The following is a 19,103-nucleotide window of genomic DNA, read 5'->3' as shown; positions in this document are numbered from 1 at the left end:
AACTGACATTTATTAAACAGTAGACCCCAGCATGTGCAAAACATGAATTACATTCAAGAACTCATGGAAGTCTATGCCATACATCAAATCTCAAGAAATTTCAGAAGACTGAAATCTTACAGAGGATGTTCTCTGATCACAAAGTAATTAAATTAAAAACCAAGGGTGGGCTGGCTGGCTAGTACAGTTGGTTAGAGCATGGTGCTGATAACGCCAAGGTCCAGGGTTGATCCCTGTACTGGCCAACTACTAAAAAAAAGATCAATAACAATAAAATAGCTAGAAAAGCCCCAAATATTTGGAAATTAAACAGCATACTCATAGATCAAGGAAGAAATCACAAGGGCAATTAGAAAATAATTCAGACTAAACAGTAACAAAAATACATCAAAATTTGTGGGATGCAACTAACACAACACTTAAAAGGAAATGTATATCTTTAAAGTTTATATTAGAAAAGGAGAAATATTTAAAACTAATGGCTTAAGTTCCTACTTTAAGAAGCTTTAAAAAAAAGGCAAGTTAAACTCAAAGCAAGAAATAAATAATAAATACCAGAAATCAATGAAATAACAAAAAACGATAGAAAAAATTAACAAAGCCAAAGTTGGTTCCCCGAATAAGTTAAGAACTTATGAACTCCTAGTAAGACGGATCAAGAAAAAAAAGAATTATTATCAATTTCTGAAATGAATAAGGGGATATCACTATGGATCCTGCAAACATTAAAAGGATAATATAATAGAATATTATAAACAAATTTATGCCAAAATTTTTGACAACTAAGATAAAATAAACAAATTCCATGAAATACATGCGTGACCAAAACTGATAAAATATGAAGCAGAAAATTTGATTAGGCCAACCATCTATTAAAGAAAGTTCATTATCAAAATTCTTCCTACAAAGAAAACTCCACACTCAGATGGTTTAACTGGTGAATTCTACAAAATATAAGGAAAAAAATGCCACTCTTTCACAAACTCTTAAAAAATAGGAGAGGAAACACTGCACAGTTTGTTTTATGAAGTCACCATAATTCTGATACCAAGGCTAGTTTGACCCTGAAACTTCTTTATGTTTATCCACTCATCCAACAAATATTTATTAATATGTGTCTTCTTATAGGTAACTCAGCCGCCTATGTCTTTGGCTTCTCTACCAAAACGGAAGGCTTTCTATAATTGTATCTTGCTAAACTTTTCTCCTCCACTGTGGGGAAAAGCATTTCACTCATGACACTGATTTTATTATTAGTTCTTAGTTTCTCAGATAATTTTTCTCACGTCAGGCATTCCCTAGCTTGAAAGAACTCCAAACTTTATTTTCTTGAAACACTCATGAGGTACCATTGAGCCTCTTAACACTGAGAACTGTTAAGGCTCCATGTGACTCTTACCAATCCTTGAAGGTTTTCCTATCACATAAGCTCCTAATGTCAGACAAACTGGATTTAATCTCAGCTCTGCTTAAATAATTGGCTTAACATGTGTGTCCCTGGGCAAATCATTTAACTTCTCAAAGTTTTTATGTCCTCTTCTGTAAATGGGGATAATAGTGGCACCTGAAATAAAGCCAACCTCCTATGCACTGAGCACATATCTACCACATAAGTGATCAATAGCTATTGTCATTATTAGCCCTATGTTTTTACTTTGATTTTTCCTTTTAACAAAACCTTCTAATTCTTCTCCTTATATTTGAGTTAAATATGCAACCATACCAAAGTTATTTATTACCTACCAGTATACTGGAGTCCCTTCCATTATACCTGTAGAACAGGCAACTTTGTGTGCAGTATAGAATAGGAGGAAAGAGGAGAGGGAGGAGGAAGGAGAGACAGGACTACTTTTAGTTTAGCAGTATCTGTTTCATAAAACAAATGCATCTGAATAAAAATTTAAAAACAAAATTTAAAAAAAACTTTGTAATATGAATGCAATTTGTAAAATTATTCACCACAGGACTCATTTTTAAAACATAAAAAAAGGTGCATTATAAATGATTTATTAAAATTCAATTTACAGAAGACTCTTAAGAAACATCTACTCCATCAAGGTAAATACACCCATACCAACCACTGTTTCTACAAATATTTCCCAATTAACCTCCACCTGAAGGGTCTATAGCATTAGCATGATACTATTCTATATAAACATAACACGGACAATCTGCCTGCAACCTGGGGGGAAACAGGCAACTTATTTCAAAAGAAAACAGATAAAGAAGATCCTTTAATAACCGAAGGAAGAGTATTCTTCTTGTTTTCCTCTTCAGGTATTGTACTCATCATGTCTCTACAATGACAGATCAATAAACCCAGAAACATTAAGTTCTAGATGTTGCTCAAGAAAAAGAATGAAGGGCCGAGCCCGTGGCGCACTTGGTAGAGTGCGGCGCTGGGAGCGCTGCGACACTCCCGCCGCGGGTTCGGATCCTATATAGAACTGGCCGGTGCACTCACTGGCTGAGTGCCGGTCACGAAAAGGACAAAAAAAAAAAAAAAAAAAAAAAAGAAAAGAAAAAGAATGAAAAGAACACTTTCAGGAAATACAATCTGAATATTCAAGGTAAAGGCAGCTACATACACCTCACTCAATTTTTGGAGAAGACTCTGCTGATGAGCAGCAACTGGGAAGGACTGAAGCTGCTTCCCAGTCCCAGAGGAGAGGAGTGTGGACTGGAATCCTATAGGAAATCATTAGCTCAGGATCAGAGGGAGATGTGCTCAGAACAGTGCGCACTGATCTTACAGAGAATATCTGGGTGTTCCAAGACTCTACTGCATGTATTGTATGCTCTTTGACTTTACAGATGTTGTTACCTAGTCTGACAGACAGGAAAGCACTTTTTCCCTAAATTTTGTGAATACTGGGGAAGAAATGAATCAATCACATCAATGTCACAAGTTTTTAAAAGTCTGTTATCTGAATCTTAATTTTTGTCATTGTTTTGTAAAAATAATAGAAATGCAAAGTAAAATTAATGATGTAAAAATTCTTCAACGTGTACCTTTAAGATTTGTGCATTTTACTATACATAAAGTATACCTTAATGACAGAAAAAAGAACATTCATGAAGAATATGAAAGAAACTCTGAATTTTGAATATGGCTCTTAATGGGGTTTTTTATTTCAAGAACATGAATTATTTTTATTTCTCTTTAGTTTTTTTATTTCCCCCTTTAAAATCTAACATGCCTCATATAACACGAAGGACTCATGTTTCTTCTACAACCCAAATCTGACTCTAACAAAACAAAATCAGTAAGTTGAATCACTCTGGTACAAGGAAACAGTTTCCTTCTCTGGTGTATAACTTACCACAGGTAGCGTGAGCCAGGTAGCCACAAGGCGGTTGTTGATCCAACGATACCAAGACTGGTTTACAAACATCAAAGGTAAAAAGGGACCCAGCATGAAAATGCTTCCAAAAAAGCTCCCCCAAAACAGCGTGAGTATAAAGCAGATGCCTTTCCATGACACCATGATTCTGAAAGATAACAACAACAAAAAGATATATTTTGTTACTACACATTCAACTGCTCAAATTCAATTTCAGAATGATGCATATAATAATATTTAACTACAGGGCTACAGGAAAGGCTCTGATAAAGGATACAAGAGCCTGAATTTCATAGAGGTGACCCTCCTGCATAACAAGATGCCAGTATATTAGTATATTAGGTGTAACAAGATGCCAGTATATTAGAAATAGATAGAGTAAATGTCTGACCTCCAAAAAAAAAGTTGTCAAGTTTAAGAAGCTTCTGCTTTTTATCAGTTTATTAGTGCTTAAAATAAAACTGTATATTTTTATCCAGGATGTTATCTAGCACAAAATTTTAAAATATCCCAGAGTTTTATTCTATCCAGAAGTAGACATATGAACTAGGAACCGCAGAACAGCTCCCTAAGGGTGAGTACACCTAAAAGTGATGGCAATTTAAAAGAATGCACTACAATAAAAACAAAACAAAACAAAACAAAAAAACTAGAAATGTTATTTCTTTACATTAGAATCTAAAAATAACATCTTCGGGCCCTTGGTCTCAAACTGGTTCTTTATGAGCTGAAGGGTTAAATAGAAGTCAGACTCCCCACCGGCTTTACTAAACTAGTTGCCAAAGGATTACTTTAAGGGATCCTCATAACCAGAACATAATACTGATGTTTCAAAATAAATGACTGGAAACACAGCCTAAAATGAATAATCAAACATTTGATTTTACAATCTAAATTATATTAGAGCAAAAATGTGTTTTGCCTCGAGATAATAAAATTGTTGAAAACAATAATGGCCTTAAAATTTATACATTAAAAAAGGTATTCCAGAGATCAAGACCTCTGAACACTTAAAAAGAATCACAACAGGAAACAGAAATAAAATTTCAAATGTCATGGTGCTTTTTAAAAATGTCAGACAAACAACATAACAGGTCAAAGCCCTTACCAACACAGAATCAAGTTTATCTAGGTACTGAGTATATTTTTAAATCTCTACCAGTACGTGACAGTGTGTGTACAAGATCCTTCAAAGTACCAACAGAATAAATATCTACTAAAAAGTGGCTTTTTGCTAAACTCTAGATCTGAACTTATAAGATATGGGGTAAGGGAGTAATGGCTAAGAAAAAGACCACTGGAAAGCAGTAGCCAAACAATTCCCAGAGCTCACATAAGGCTCAGAGAGATCTGAATTTCCACAAGTCTTCAACTTTTGTTTCTCTGAGGCTCAGATCCTTCTCTTTGCATTAAAAGACACTATAGGCAGCTTCTCCCCAGTCTTTAACTTAAAGCTTTTCATAATGGGGGGAAAAAATCTTCTAAGTACAATATTTTCAACCACTACTTCTTTTTTAAACCCTTTCCCCAACCAAAATCCTGCAATGCTGCAACTCTATTCGAAAACCTGTAACTACCTTTTCCTATCTACTGTTTTCTTTTCTGCCAACTAGCCATTAGCTAGCTCTGTATTTAAACACTAACCCCTAAATTCCCTGCAGAGCTACACTTTACATTGTATCCATACATAACTGCCTTCCCTCTGTCAAAGGCTCTAGCATGATTCTTCCTCATTTATCAATTTCTGATTGTTAAATGTGCACTTACTTTGTAACCCAGAAATTCCACTCCTGAATGTCCAGGACAAATGAAAACTCACGTGCACACAAAAACCTGTACATAATTACTTATAGCAGCATTATTCACAATCACAGAAAACTGAAAATAAATGTCAGCCAGGGGGTTAATGAACAAACAGTGGTACATCCACACAATGGAATACTACTCAGCAACAAGGCAAACTACTGATACATGCAACATCTTGAGTTAATCTCAAATACATTATGCTGAGTGGAAGAAGCCAAACTCAAAAGATTATCATTTCTTTTACTGGATGATTTTATTTATATGACATTTTGGACAAGGCAAAACCATCAGAGAGGGAAACGGCAGTGGCTGGCAAAGGTTAGGGGTAGGGAGATGATCTGACTACTAAGGGACAGTACCAGGAAAGATTCAGAGACTGAGGAAACTTGTTTCCTGATTACAGTGGTGGTTACAAGACTACGCATTTGTTGAAAACTCACAGAATGTACATTTAAAAAGTGAGTTTTACTGTTTGTAGGTTAAAAAATAAATGTAAAAATTATGCTATGTGAGATAACCGAAAGAATGTTCACTATGCTCTTACGATTTGGGGGATTCCATATTTCTGGATTATTTAAATTATAATAATATCTAAAATGTATCTAGTTTTAAGAATATGCCAGGCACTATCTCAGATATTTTACATGTGTGAACTTGTTTAATATCCACAACAATCCTATGATGTAGGTATTTTTTTTACCTCAACTTTATAAGAACATGGAGGCATCAAGTGGTTAATTTGCTTAAGGTTGCATGGCTAGTACATGGCAAAGCTGGAATTTGAATCCAGGTACTTTGGTGTCACAGTCCACACTCAGTCCAAAATGCTACACTATGCTTCCTTTTCAAGAATACATTACTTTTGTGATTAAATACACATACTTTAAAGAATTAGGCTATAAAATATAGATGTTACGATTCTAAACCAAATTTTTAATACCTCGAGCAAAAATTATTCTGAACTTTATTCACAGGAACTTAATGAGAAAGCCTGTCTTTCTTATCTTAATATTCTCCCAGTACCTAACATAATGTACAGCACACCAGAACTTGGGGAGGGGTAAGGAATGGGGGCTGCCAGCTTCTGCTGGAAGAAAAATCTGGTTAAATTACTGGTAAATTAAATATCTAATCTTTAAAAATCCTTTAAAATAAAAAAATAAAAGCTATATCATTGAAAATTAATTACAAGCATTGCAATTTGATATCATTTTTGTGCATTCTTATTGTATAATACTGATAGCTTTCTTCAAAAAAAAAGGCTTATTTCTTTTCTTTGGAAAATAATTCTGAATATAGGCTACCTTTGAGCATCAAATATTTGCCAAGTAATTTACAAAGGGTTGTAAGCCCTTTCTTTGGAAAATAAGCATAGTTTTAAAATGGCATATCTCTTTTACTGCCAAATACAGAGATACATAAGTGAACTATAGATCATCTTGAAAATCATTACTACTTCAAGTGTAACCAACAATTTTTTCCCAAACAACCACTTTCCCTTCACTAAGTTAATACAATCTTCACCTACCCCACTAACTTCCTAGCTCATAATGTGATTCTCTGATGCTTGCCCATGTGTCTAACCACCTGGGGTTCAAACACTTGCAATATCAAACAAAAGGCAAAATAGAGTACATGAACCAAGACAGAGCCCACCAAGACTTCTTATTCGGTTGTCTATAATATTCCTAGAGTATGATAATCTGGGAGGATACTCCCTAACAAGAATTAATGGAATCCATTAGGGAAACCTACAGTTCCTTGCTAAGGAAGGAAACATATTTTACTTCACAGATTCTCCTTATTTTATTCACATAACAAGTTAAGTGTTAACAAGTAATATTACTCTCACAGTCTAATAGGAAAGCTAAATGTGTAAAAAATGACTGCAATTCCCTGTGACACATACTGTAATAGAGGTACAACAAGGTATGCAACAGGTATTAAGGGTAGATCAAAGTAGGTGAGATGAACTCTGCTAAGAGGGATTAAAGAAGGCATTAGATTCACGGAGGATCAGTGGCTGCGGGGAGTGGAGAGAATATTCCAGGCAGTTAAAACAAAAACATTGAGACAGAGAAATTTGAAATAGCATGGTTTAATCAGGGAACTGCAACTCACTAGATATTACTGAGATATAGGGTACACATTGGGCAGCTGCAAGAAATCACAAGGGTATAGGCCCTAGAGAGAAACTACTCATGTCACTAGAGGTGTGAAAAAAACCTAAGGAATACGACCCATGTTTTAGGATAAATGTTAAAAGCAAATGGTATATATAAGCATGGACTCAATCACTATACAGATTGGTTTTGTTAAAGAGCCTTCTCTAGACTTTAAAAGAGAAGGTACGTAGGACTTGTTGGCAAAAATCCCAGGACTGAGAGATGCTTGTATCAGAGAGGTCTGTGAGCGAGAAGCGGCTGATGCAGCTCCAACACTAAACAGCCAGATGATCACAACCACATTACTTAACGTGGACACCTTACCTGTAAAATGAGGAGGCTGGGAAGAATTCTAAGGCGTCTACTAACACAGAAATTCTGAATATAGGCTACCTTTGAGCATCAAATATTTGCCAGGCACTTTACAAAGGGCTCTCATTATTTACATATTTAACCCCTACAGAGTCAACTACTCAACCCAAAGGTCCAGGACATGCAAGTAATCTGTAATTTTGCTGAAACTCAAAGGTGAATTGTGAACACTGCAAGGCTTGTATCAAAAAACAAACCATTTCGGTAGTAATGACTCTGGCCACCTGTCCACTATCCTAATCTCAAAGGGCCTTTTTTCTTTCTACTTACTTCATAAGCACTTCTTGGGGGCAGTGATATGCTATAGAGGATTTATAAATTTGAGGTTTCAAAAGGATATGGCTATATCTCTTGATAATGTTAGGTGTGTCCTAAAATATGCACTTTACAAAATTCTCATCTAATCCAAACAAACCCTCAAAAGTAAGGAATATATTGGTGGTGTCTTCAGGGAAAGAAACTGAGGAATTTGGTTCTCTTACCTACAAGTCCCTGATGCTGTTTATATTGAGAGAGGTAAGATAAAGAATCTATAATCAAAGACATCCCCACTAAATGCAGTGGAGAGTTCAGAACTGGGGATAGTAAATGATTTAAAGGCCAAAAAGTAAATAACAAGTAATAAAGTATATAATGAATTAAGCATATTGTTTAAACAACTGCAAATTCATTCCTTCATAAGACTAGGGGTCAATAAATTACTCACAAAACCAAACAACCACATTGTACATTGAAGTTACACTTACTGCATTCCACTCTAACTGGGGAGGCTCTTGAAATTGCCCATGTTTTTCCAAAAGAGCTGAAAAATGAAAATTAACTTGTGTCGACTTTTATATATCTTGACTTATTATATTTACATATTTAAATACATAAGTTTAGTTAAATATTTATATTATTTATTTATTATATACAAGGGTACTTTAAAAAGTTCATGGAAAATGGAAATAAAAGATAATACAAATCTTTCCATGAACCTTCTGAAGACCCCTTGTGTACTAAATACTAATATAAATCTAAACTTACTTTCCAATGAAAAACCCTAACACAGCCTTTGTGAACTATGCTCAATAGTGATCAGTGAAATAAAAATTAAAATGAGATACCATTTTCCTTCTATTCATCAGAAAAAATAAAAATACTTGCAAGGCTATAGGTGTAAAGGTAGTTTTCCATTTTGCTACTAAGACTGTAAATTTGTACTACCTTTTAGGTAAGTGATAAGGCAGTATTTGTCAAAATAGAAATGTACATTTTTAACTAATAATTATATTTCAAGAACTCTATCATACAGAAATACCCACAGAAGTGCACAGAGATATGGGTATGAGGTTGTTCACTAAAGTATAATCTGTATTGCTGAAAAATGGGCAATAGTAAAGCCTACCAACAAGGGAAGGAGGAAATATTTTATAGTACTTTTTTACTATGGAATATTAAGCAGCCATTTAAGAGAACAAAGTAACTCACATTGTCTGATATGGAAGGATGTCCATGATATGTTATTCATAATTAAATAAAACCAACTGTGAAACATTATGCATGATCCCATTTTTGCCTTAGCAAGCCAAATTTTAAAAAGTATGTATATCTCTGTGTATATTTGTGTATGTGAGTACATGTATTTCAAGGTGTATAAAAAAGGCCTGATTTCAATAGAGGGGAATAGTAAACCCAAGATTACTCCACAAAAAGGCTGCCTGGAGATGAATATCCTGTCCTCAATCTCCTTCCATCCTTTTATCTCCTTCAAGGGTTAAACCTTGACCAAATGAGACTGGAAATCAGAGAACAGTGCTGCTCCACAGGTCAGTCTGCTGGAGCAGACAACAGAGTAGAAAAGGATGGAGAGCAAATGTGTAGGACAAATAGAAGACATCCAACAGAACAACGCAAAGTTAAAGCAAAATGAGATTACAAAACATTATCTATAATATGACTGCCATTTTTATTTATATGTACATTATAGAGTAGTATACCTGGGTTGTAATGTTACATTACAGTTAATTTTATATATTTTTTTGCTTATTTGTATTTATTAATTTTTATAAAATGAATGTGTTATAAAAGAAAAAAAGAATTCCTAAAATTAAAAACAAAACAAACAAAAAAGGTCTGCAGAGGTTCCACATCAAGATTAAATATTTAATTTTGCTCTCTCAAAAGCCACTACTAAAACTAGAGTGAAAGGATTTTTTTTTTTTAATCCTATACCTATAAAGACAGGAATAGCCAAAAAAAAAAAAAAAGGATGACAACAACATTTTAAAAGCTAGAAAGCAGGAAACCAAGTACTGACTATCTTGGCAGACCTAAAAAGGCAAAGTGTAAGCCAGCAGAAAAATAAGTTGAGAACAAATCTGCAGAATCCTCAAAAGGCCTAGAAACTGGCAAAACGGGTATTTCTGGACCCAAATGGGGATGGAATGGGAGATTACTTAAATAAAGAGCATTAGGTGAAAACTGACAAGTGGATTGATTCCTAGATTCCCTTTCCACCCACACACCTTTGAGTAACTTCCTGGAAATCTATTCTCTGGAGAAGGTAGATCTGGGTTACTCGACTGGGAGATGCACGGTTGAAGGCATGGTTACCACTCTAAGAACAGTGGGATGAACTGACAATATGCATGTTGAATCCTGAATGCTGAGACCCTCACTGGGCTCTCAGATGGGTGGCAACAAGATCTTTAGTCCTAGGCCAGCATTGTCCAACAGAACTTTCTGCAATGATAGAAATGTTCAATAGCTGTCCTGTCCAATATGGTAGCCATTAGCTACATGTAGCAATTGAGCACCTGAAATGTGGTTAGTGCCACGGAGAAACTAAATTTCTAATTTAATTTTATTTAAATATCCACATGTGGCTAGTGGCTACTGTATTGAATAGCACAGCTCTAGGCAGAAGACTGGAGCATAGTTCTCTGGGGAATCTGAAACAGGCCATGAGGAAAGATGAAAATATAGAAACACCGGGGGATTCCCTAATAAACAGCCCACCTAAGTCACTCCAAAGTGAAGCCCAAAGTTCATAAGCCTCACATACATACAAGCTCTAATTACCTTTGTAAGTCACTCTTTTATTATGGATAGACAATGAGACATCTGAAGAAACACTTTAACATGATTTTAGAGACTACAAAAAACAGAAAAAAGTATACTTGAAGGAAACAAACTATTCAGGAAGAAAAAAGCTTCAAAGAAAACTATCTTTAACATTTTCAGAAAGACAAGAAATACTGCATCAAGAAAATAAGAACTTATGCTTCTGGGAAAATAAAATGAAGAAAAGAAAGATTCAGAGAATGAAAGAGCTACTGGAAGTTTAAAACAGCAAAAATGTTTAGCACAAGTTAAAAACTCAACAAAAGAGAAAATAAAGCTGAGGAAATCCCCCGAAAAGTCAAGCAGAAGATAAAAAGATGGAAAGTAGAAAGAATATTAGAGGCCAAGACAGGAGGTCCCACATGCCAATAAGACAAGGCCCAAAAATAGAGCAGTGAAAAATCAAAGTGAAGGAAATTAGCAGCAAAATAACTCAAGAAAATTCCCCAGTTCTTGGGGGTGGGGGGGGTGGGGGATGACAATCCACAATAACAGAGCCTATTAAAAGCCAAGAAAAGGATGAAAACAGATGCTCGCCAGGGCACATCACTGCAACTATCAGAACAGTGGAGACAAAGAACATTCTACAAAACTTCTGAAGAGGAAAAAACAGGTCACATACAAAAGATCAAAAATTAGATTGGCTCTGGACTTCTCAGCAGCAATGCCAGAAGCAAAATGAAAACAGAACAATGCCTACAAAATTCTGAAGAAAAATTATTTCCAACCAGTCACTCTGTCAATCAAAAGTAAGGATAGTTAGTTATAAAAACACTATTAAATATGTAAGGGGTTAAAGTTACTTCCCTTACAACCTTTTTTCAAGAAGCTACTAGAGAAAAGGCTCCACTAAAACAAAGAAATAAACAACTGAGGGAGATCTGAAATACAGGAAACAAGATATTCAACATAGGTGAGAGGTCAAGGGCATCTCAAAGATGATTCTGAAAGGAGATCTCAGGTTGACAGCCATGCATAAAACAAAGAAGGCATTCAGTCCAAATTGGGAGAAGGCAACTCAAGAGAAAGACTCTAAAAACTTTATCAAAATCCTTGCTGCTAAACAAACCATTTTTTTGAGCCAAGAATAAAATGCCCAGGTGAACCTGGCACAAATTCTAATCTGTACTTGGCTTCTTGACCATGTGCTAATAAAATTCCAGCTCTCCTTCCCATACTCGGCTTCCGGATTAGCTGATGACATTCACTTTATCTGTCAAAGAGTACTCTCTTTGACCTGCCCCTGAGAGATGGAGTGAGGACGCGGTGAATTTACAAGAAAATATATTCCCATTGGACAACCAACAACCGCAGAGTCCTGCCAGATGCTCTCACTGTGGTGAGCCCTGTTTCCCAGGACTCATTCATGTATGAACTTGCCCACTACTTTCCCTAGAAAAAAGATCTGGCCCACTCTGGGAACTGAAGTCAGACATCACCCACAGGGACTTTGTACCTCTAGGAGCCTTCTCATGGTGGCAGTGTTAGGTATGCTTACTACTCAATTTTTCAAAAAATAACAAAACAAAACTATGTATATATTGTCTAGAGATACATACATAGGTGATAAAATTTTAAAGAAAAGCAAGGAAATGACTAACATAAAAGTAAAATAGTTGTGGTGGGGGGCACAATGTTCTCTTTCCTAAGGATGGTGGCTACATGTGTATGTTCACCAACATTGATTCTTAGAATATCGATGGCTAGGACCAGCCCGTGGCTCCCTCGGGAGAGTGTGGTGCTGGTAGCACCGAGACCGCGGGTTCGGATCCTGTATAGGGATGGCCGGTGCGTTCGCTGGCTGAGTGTGGTGCAGACAACACCGTGCCAAGGGTTGCGATCCCTTTACCGGTCAAAAAAAAAAAAAAAAAAAGAATATCGATGGCTAGACAGAAATTTGTGGCACAGTGTGCACGTACCATATACCATACACTCTTCTAATTATATGGTACATTAGCAACAAACCAAAATTGTTTTCAATGGTCACCACCCACGGTGGAAACAGGGAAGGAAAGGGCTTCCACTTTTTAATTCAGGTATTTTTACATTACTCTAATTTTGTAAAGAATAAGCATGTACTATTTTACAACTAAAAACATTTCAATTATAAAGATTTTAAGAACACATTAATTAATCTACGTTAGGATTATTTCTTTGTTATAATCCCCAATCAGATACTCTACTAGGAAAAGCAAACTTTGGGAGTCAGTTGAAACAAATATATTGGACAAGTTTATTTTTCTTAGACTACACTAGATTCAAATGACAAAATCAAATACATAAAATGAAAGTGTGAACACTAATATCAACTATTGCTTATATACGTATATATAAATAAGAGTCCAATGAAAATAAAAATGCTTTAACAGATATCTAAAATAATCATAGCCAGATTACTGAAATTATTCTACAATCCGAAGGAATTTAACTATGTTCATTACTTCAATAGTTGAAGACAGAAGCTCTTTATGAACTATTCTTCTGGTAAACTTCACACCCAGACACAATCACACTAATTTAGTTTTCTTCACAAACATAAGTGAAATATTTATGAGATTAATTTATTTTAAATCCATGGATGCATGCTGATTTGCACAGTCCCATTCTGATGAACATGTCTGCAATTTCTTTGTAACTACTGCTAAAGAGTTTATACAATCCTTTCTGTGTACCCTCGAAGGATCCATATAATTTTTTTTCAGAACTTAGTAACATAAACACATCTGTCTTGCCTAATGAAATAGTATGCTTCATTATTTCCCCAATGAGAACTGTATTTGTTTTCCTTTCCAGTCTCAAAGGACAGAAAGCTCATAGCTAAATTTATCATTCAATTCTAAAAACAAAGATTATGGTTATTATTGTCTCTTTCTCTTCTTTCAATCTTTTATTTATATTCCTAATAGCATTATCACATATGTCTTTTACTATAACCACTTTAAATTCTTTTAGGAAGCAGACTATTAATTTAAAATAAACAGAATATCACCATTAGTGATTTTACTCATCTTTACTTATTGTAGTAATTAAAAAAAAATCAAGTCTCTATTAAAGCATCGTATTGGAAAACCACTAGAAATTTTTACTGAAGAATTTATATTAAAAATATTCTGAAGAAAAAAAAGTATACTCTTCCAATAAGCAAATCACCAGAAGAAACAAATTACAAAAATAAGCCAAGAAGAACACCTTTTTGTATCAATTAAGCACTCATAGTGAAGCAAAGGAAGCTGAAGGAATAGTATATAAAGTTTACTCTGGCTCCTTTACCTGTTTGGAGAAAAGACACAGACAAAAACAGGAAAGGGACAAATTATACAGTTTCATTCTTCCTGAAGCAGCATGAGAGAATAATATTTTCCCAGATACAAAAAAATGGGACAAGGCAGGCAGACATTTTAGAGAGACTTAGAAGAAATAAAACAGTAAACAAGCTGTTAACTCCCTAAGGGGAAGTCCACGGTGAGAGTTCTTAGAAATGGATAAGAGCAGCGAGGGTTAGGTCAAAATGACATTACTTATCTCTTAATACTTATCTCAAAGTTTTGTACAGGAAGAAATTATCTATATAAATATTCACAGTTCTTTAAAGCCTGATGCAATTCTTTTACTTAAAATGTATTCAAAAATTAATACAGAGAAAGAAGCAGAGAGTATATACTGTATGATTATCTAAGTTCAAAAACAGATAAACTAATTTATGATAGAAGTATGGATGACGGTTATCCTGGGGAGTTGTGGAGCAGGTGTAATAACTGGAAGGGGCACCAGGGGGCTTCTGAGATTTCAGAAATGCTCTGTTTCTTGATTTGGGTGCTGGTTACACATGGTGTATTCTCTTTATGAAAGTTCACTGAACTATACACTTGTGATTTAAATACTTTTCTGTATGTATATTTCAAGAATATTTACCAAAAAATACTCACATACCTAAAATAATTTAAGTCAGATACTTTATAAATAATCTGATTAGATATATGGAAAAAAAAATAACATATTCAACCTCACTACTTTCAAGAAAATGCTAATTAAAACAACAAAACTCCATTTCTTCCCCCAGCAGATTGCCAAAAATGTCTGTTTCACCTTCGATACTCTAAAAGTCATTGTTGGTGTCCTTGCCTTCACAGCCAGAGGGAGCATAAAATGGTATAGCCACTTTAGAGGGCAAACTGATAAGTAGCTATTACAATTCTGAATATGCCTACCATCAAGTGTTCCTTCTTATTACCCATCCTGAAAAAATACTCAACTGCATGTACAAAGATGGTTCACTGCAGCATTGTCTATAAAAGAAAAATGAGAAACATAAATGTCCACAGATGGGTGAATAGCTAAATAAACTGTGGTACATCCAACACAATGAAACACTATATACAGCAGCTGAAAAGAATGAGGTCAAGTTGTATCTTCTAAAATGAACACCTCTCCAAGGTGTACTGCTAAGCGAAAAGAATGTACTACCATTTTTGGAAGGTGGGAGAGGAACCTCCCTGCCCCCACAAAATCCCTGTGCTAATATGATTTATGTAGATAAATAAGTGTAAATGCACAGAGATCACCAGTCTAGAAGGATGCCTGCCCACAATATATATAGGTCGACTCTATGAGATGGGACAGGCTGTGATTTGGAATGGTGGTCAAAGGGAATTGAACCTTTCTGTAATGTTTTAAAAAGAGAACATTTCCATTTATTACTTATATAGTAAAAAGGAAAGAAGGAAGAAAGGAAAGAGGGAGAAAAAAGCTTAAGCATAGCCAAAATAAGTCACTTGCCAGTAACTCCTACTTTTCCATGATTCCATAATCAAAGCAAAAGTGATTAAATGTTAAGGTAGAAATAACCCATACCTCTCAGTCAAATGATTGTTTGCCATACTTTAAGCTCAAAGTAAACTTTTGAATTAAATTATAAACCACTGAAAACATAAAACTGAGATGGGAATGATAAAACTACCCCAGCTAAACTAAAAGTACCCTGCCACAACCAAGGATGCTGGGACTAACAAAGGTCACTCAAAACCAACATTCAACTTACTTAATGGTATTTATCTCCATTTACTGGAAATTTAAGCCCACGTTTTGTTTTTCCTTTCCTGAGACACAGAGTTGGCCAGTAAAATTATAATTAAAGAACTAAGTGCCGAAGGTATTCAGACTGTCAGAAAGCAAGCAAGGAGTTTACTAAAATCCATATACACAAAACATGACCCCATGTATATACATACATATAAAAGCCTCCTAAGGATAAACAAAGTTCTGGCAGAAAACAGTTATTTAAAAAGTTATCAAAAACAGAATGGTCATTTCTGACTATACCTATGCCAATACCTACCATCTAAAGCATACTCTTAAAAAAAGAGAAAAAGGAAAAAGTTAAAATGTCTGCCTAAATTTACCAAATTATTTCAATCATTTCATTTAAAGAGAAAATAAGCACCAATTAGAGTCATTCCGCAGTCATTAAAAACTTAAATAATATTTGCACTATAAAATACTAATCATCTTCAGGCAACGTAATACAAAGAACACTAATGTGGGGTTTGTGTCGTTTTATGGTGCATCGTCTAGTGGGGAGTGAAGAATGAATTTGAAGAAAGGAGGAAGGGAGGCAGGGAGGATGGAAGACAAGAAAGCATATGTTAAATGCCAAATTCATGAAAAATCGTTGAGCGTGACAGTCCGTTTGTAAAATCTTTGAAGACTAGAGCTAGAATTAAAATCACTGAGCTTTAAACATCTTTTGCTTTCACAGATACACACACCCCCCCCCCCCCAGTGAAGAAAGTGAGGAGAAGAAACACTGAGGACCCGACCTGTGCTCTCAGTGGCACAGCCAGCTGTGACAGAGCTGGGCTAAGCCCTCCCATCTCTTGGGACCAGCTGGGCAGTCTTTCCGGTAGAAAGGGATCATAGAAGGTGAAGACAATCAACTAAAACACTAAGAAGGAATTAAGATACAAACAAGGCCTGGGCCCGGAGGAAGGACAGCACTCAGTCAAGCTAAGACAAAATACAAAGACAGACCTAAAGAGGTAGACAGACCTTCTGATGTTAATCCATATGGTACACACTGTACAGTGATTGGAAAAATTTCCTGGTGACTAACCGAAGTCTCAGATTTCTGTTGGGTTTTGTTTCTACCAAATTGTCTCAAACAATATGAATTATTAACAGTAAGATTCTTTTTCTGCATAAATGGCAAGTACACTATATTTCAACAATTTCCTGTTATTACACAAGGTTTCCTTATAATATATAAAAGTTAAAACCACATAACACCCACACTAAGTGGAACGCTACTGTATGAAACCATTTCAGAAAGAATGATTAGGGTAACTCTAGAATGCCTCCTGGCTGTTTTTAAGAGACTACCTTCCTTGTTCAAATAACTTATCTATAGTCCTCAAAACGTTAAATACAGAGTTATGGTATGACCAGCAACTTCACTCCTACATATATACGTGAGTGAAATGAAAACACATGTCCATACTAAAACATGCATATGAATGTTCATAGCAGCATTATTCGTAATAGTCAAAAAGTAGAAACAACCCAAATGTCTTGAGTGGATAAACTTTGTGGTATATCTATCGGTGGATATTATACAACAACAACAAAAAGGAATGAAGTACTGATACATGCAACAACATAGAAGGACTTTGAAAACACGATGCTAAGAGAAAGAAGTCAGTCACACAAGTCCACATAGTGTATGAATTCACTCATATGAAATGTCCAGAACTGGCAAAGCTCTAGAGACAGAGAGTAAATTAGTGTAGTGGTTTCCTAGCACTGGGGCAGAGGGAATGGGAGGTGACTACTAATGAGTACAAAGCTTGTGGGCGGGGGCGGGGGGCGGTAAAAGAAAACATTATAAAGTTAGATTGTGGTGATGACTGCACAACTCTGTAAACAGTCTGAAATCCATTGACTTGTACACTTTAAATGGTATGTGAATTATATCTCAAAACAAAAAAAGTTAATTAGCTGGGAGATTACCAAGACATGAATAACTCTAACCAACTTTACCCTGGAAGTCGTGAATGCTGAAGAAAAAGAGAAATTATAAGGATAACTACCACCTTGGAAATTAAAAACAAGAACATATGCAAGTAAAGCCAGAGAACAAAAGGCAACCAAAAACTAAACAGAATGAAATCACTGAACAGAAAAAAGACTAGAAAGAATGTTAATCAAAATGTTATCAATGGCTATCCCTGTGTAATGACACTGTGCTTGATTTTTAGTCTCCCTCTTATTTTCCGAATTGTGGGTGAAGAGTATTATTTTTACATAATAACCAAAAAAAAAAAAAATTCACAACAATATTTATTTCAAAGAAAAATTAGAAGCTAAGATTTCTTATATTGAGGGAATGGATAGAGCCCATAACTAATATATATTACATTATTACTATATTAATATATAATATAATTTTATAATGTATTAATATAATTATGTAATGAATGTAATATATTAATAATAATATATATTATTGAGGGTAGAGTTAACTACTAATGAGAAGTATAAAATTTGAGCTAAACATTAAAGACATTTGTTCAATGTTTTTCACATATAAAAGAGCTGATATTCTGATATCAATCATTATTTTCTAATGTAAAATTACTGGTATTCACTGGAAGGCATAAAATACCACTGTTTTCAGGGGGACATCTAACAAGTGATTTGACTGGACAAACATCTAACAAATGCTTTCCTTCATGTTTCATATTCCAATTCTTCAAGACAATACAAACTGATCACATTATTTCTAAAATCTATAGTTATGTCATTATCTTTAATAATTTTTAGCTACAGATTTATATAAATGAACATACCACCATTTTGTCAAATAAAGCAAAGACAACTATCATTTGTGGTATTTTTTTCTTTTAATAGATAAAAGCAAATTAAGAAAATATTCAAATCAGTTTCCCTCTTACAATCTATTCCTCACACAGCAGATGGTAGTTTCCCCACAGATGATTCATGGAATGTATTCAAGGGTTTGGTCCCCCTTGAATGGTATTCTAAGTTATGTATATTTTTCTGCAGAGAGGATCCCTAACTTTCAATCAGAGGGGTTTTAACTCAAAAAGAGTTAAGATGCTACTGCTTTAGAAAAAACAATTCAATAGCAGCCTTAGTCTTCTGTTAGAAACAAATTCTAGAGAAGTTCCCAACCCTCAAAAAATTATGCTGTGTGATTTTCCTCATGAAACAAGTTTATCAAGCACCAAGGCAATGAGATAGAACCAAGGATAAATCATACATAGTCACTCTTACAGAAAATAACTCTAAGTTGGGA

General features: G+C 34.9%; 1 protein-coding gene across 2 annotated transcripts in view; it reads right to left on the bottom strand.

Moving 5' to 3' along the window:
• Positions 1 to 19,103, bottom strand: part of LCLAT1 (lysocardiolipin acyltransferase 1) — a 175,532-nt gene that overhangs the window by 94,557 nt on the left and 61,872 nt on the right. For both annotated transcript variants that reach the window (XM_063078755.1, XM_063078756.1), the window contains one exon: positions 3,324 to 3,492. In XM_063078755.1, the coding sequence (XP_062934825.1) occupies positions 3,324 to 3,488 (165 nt within the window). In that variant the 5' untranslated portion in view covers positions 3,489 to 3,492. The remainder of the gene's footprint in view (positions 1 to 3,323; positions 3,493 to 19,103) is intronic.

The sequence above is a fragment of the Cynocephalus volans genome, chromosome 14 (genome assembly GCF_027409185.1).
Source record: "Cynocephalus volans isolate mCynVol1 chromosome 14, mCynVol1.pri, whole genome shotgun sequence".
Taxonomy (NCBI): Eukaryota; Metazoa; Chordata; class Mammalia; order Dermoptera; family Cynocephalidae; genus Cynocephalus; species Cynocephalus volans.
The sequence above is the reverse complement of the archived record's forward strand: the minus strand, read 5'-3'. Positions and strand labels throughout refer to the sequence as shown.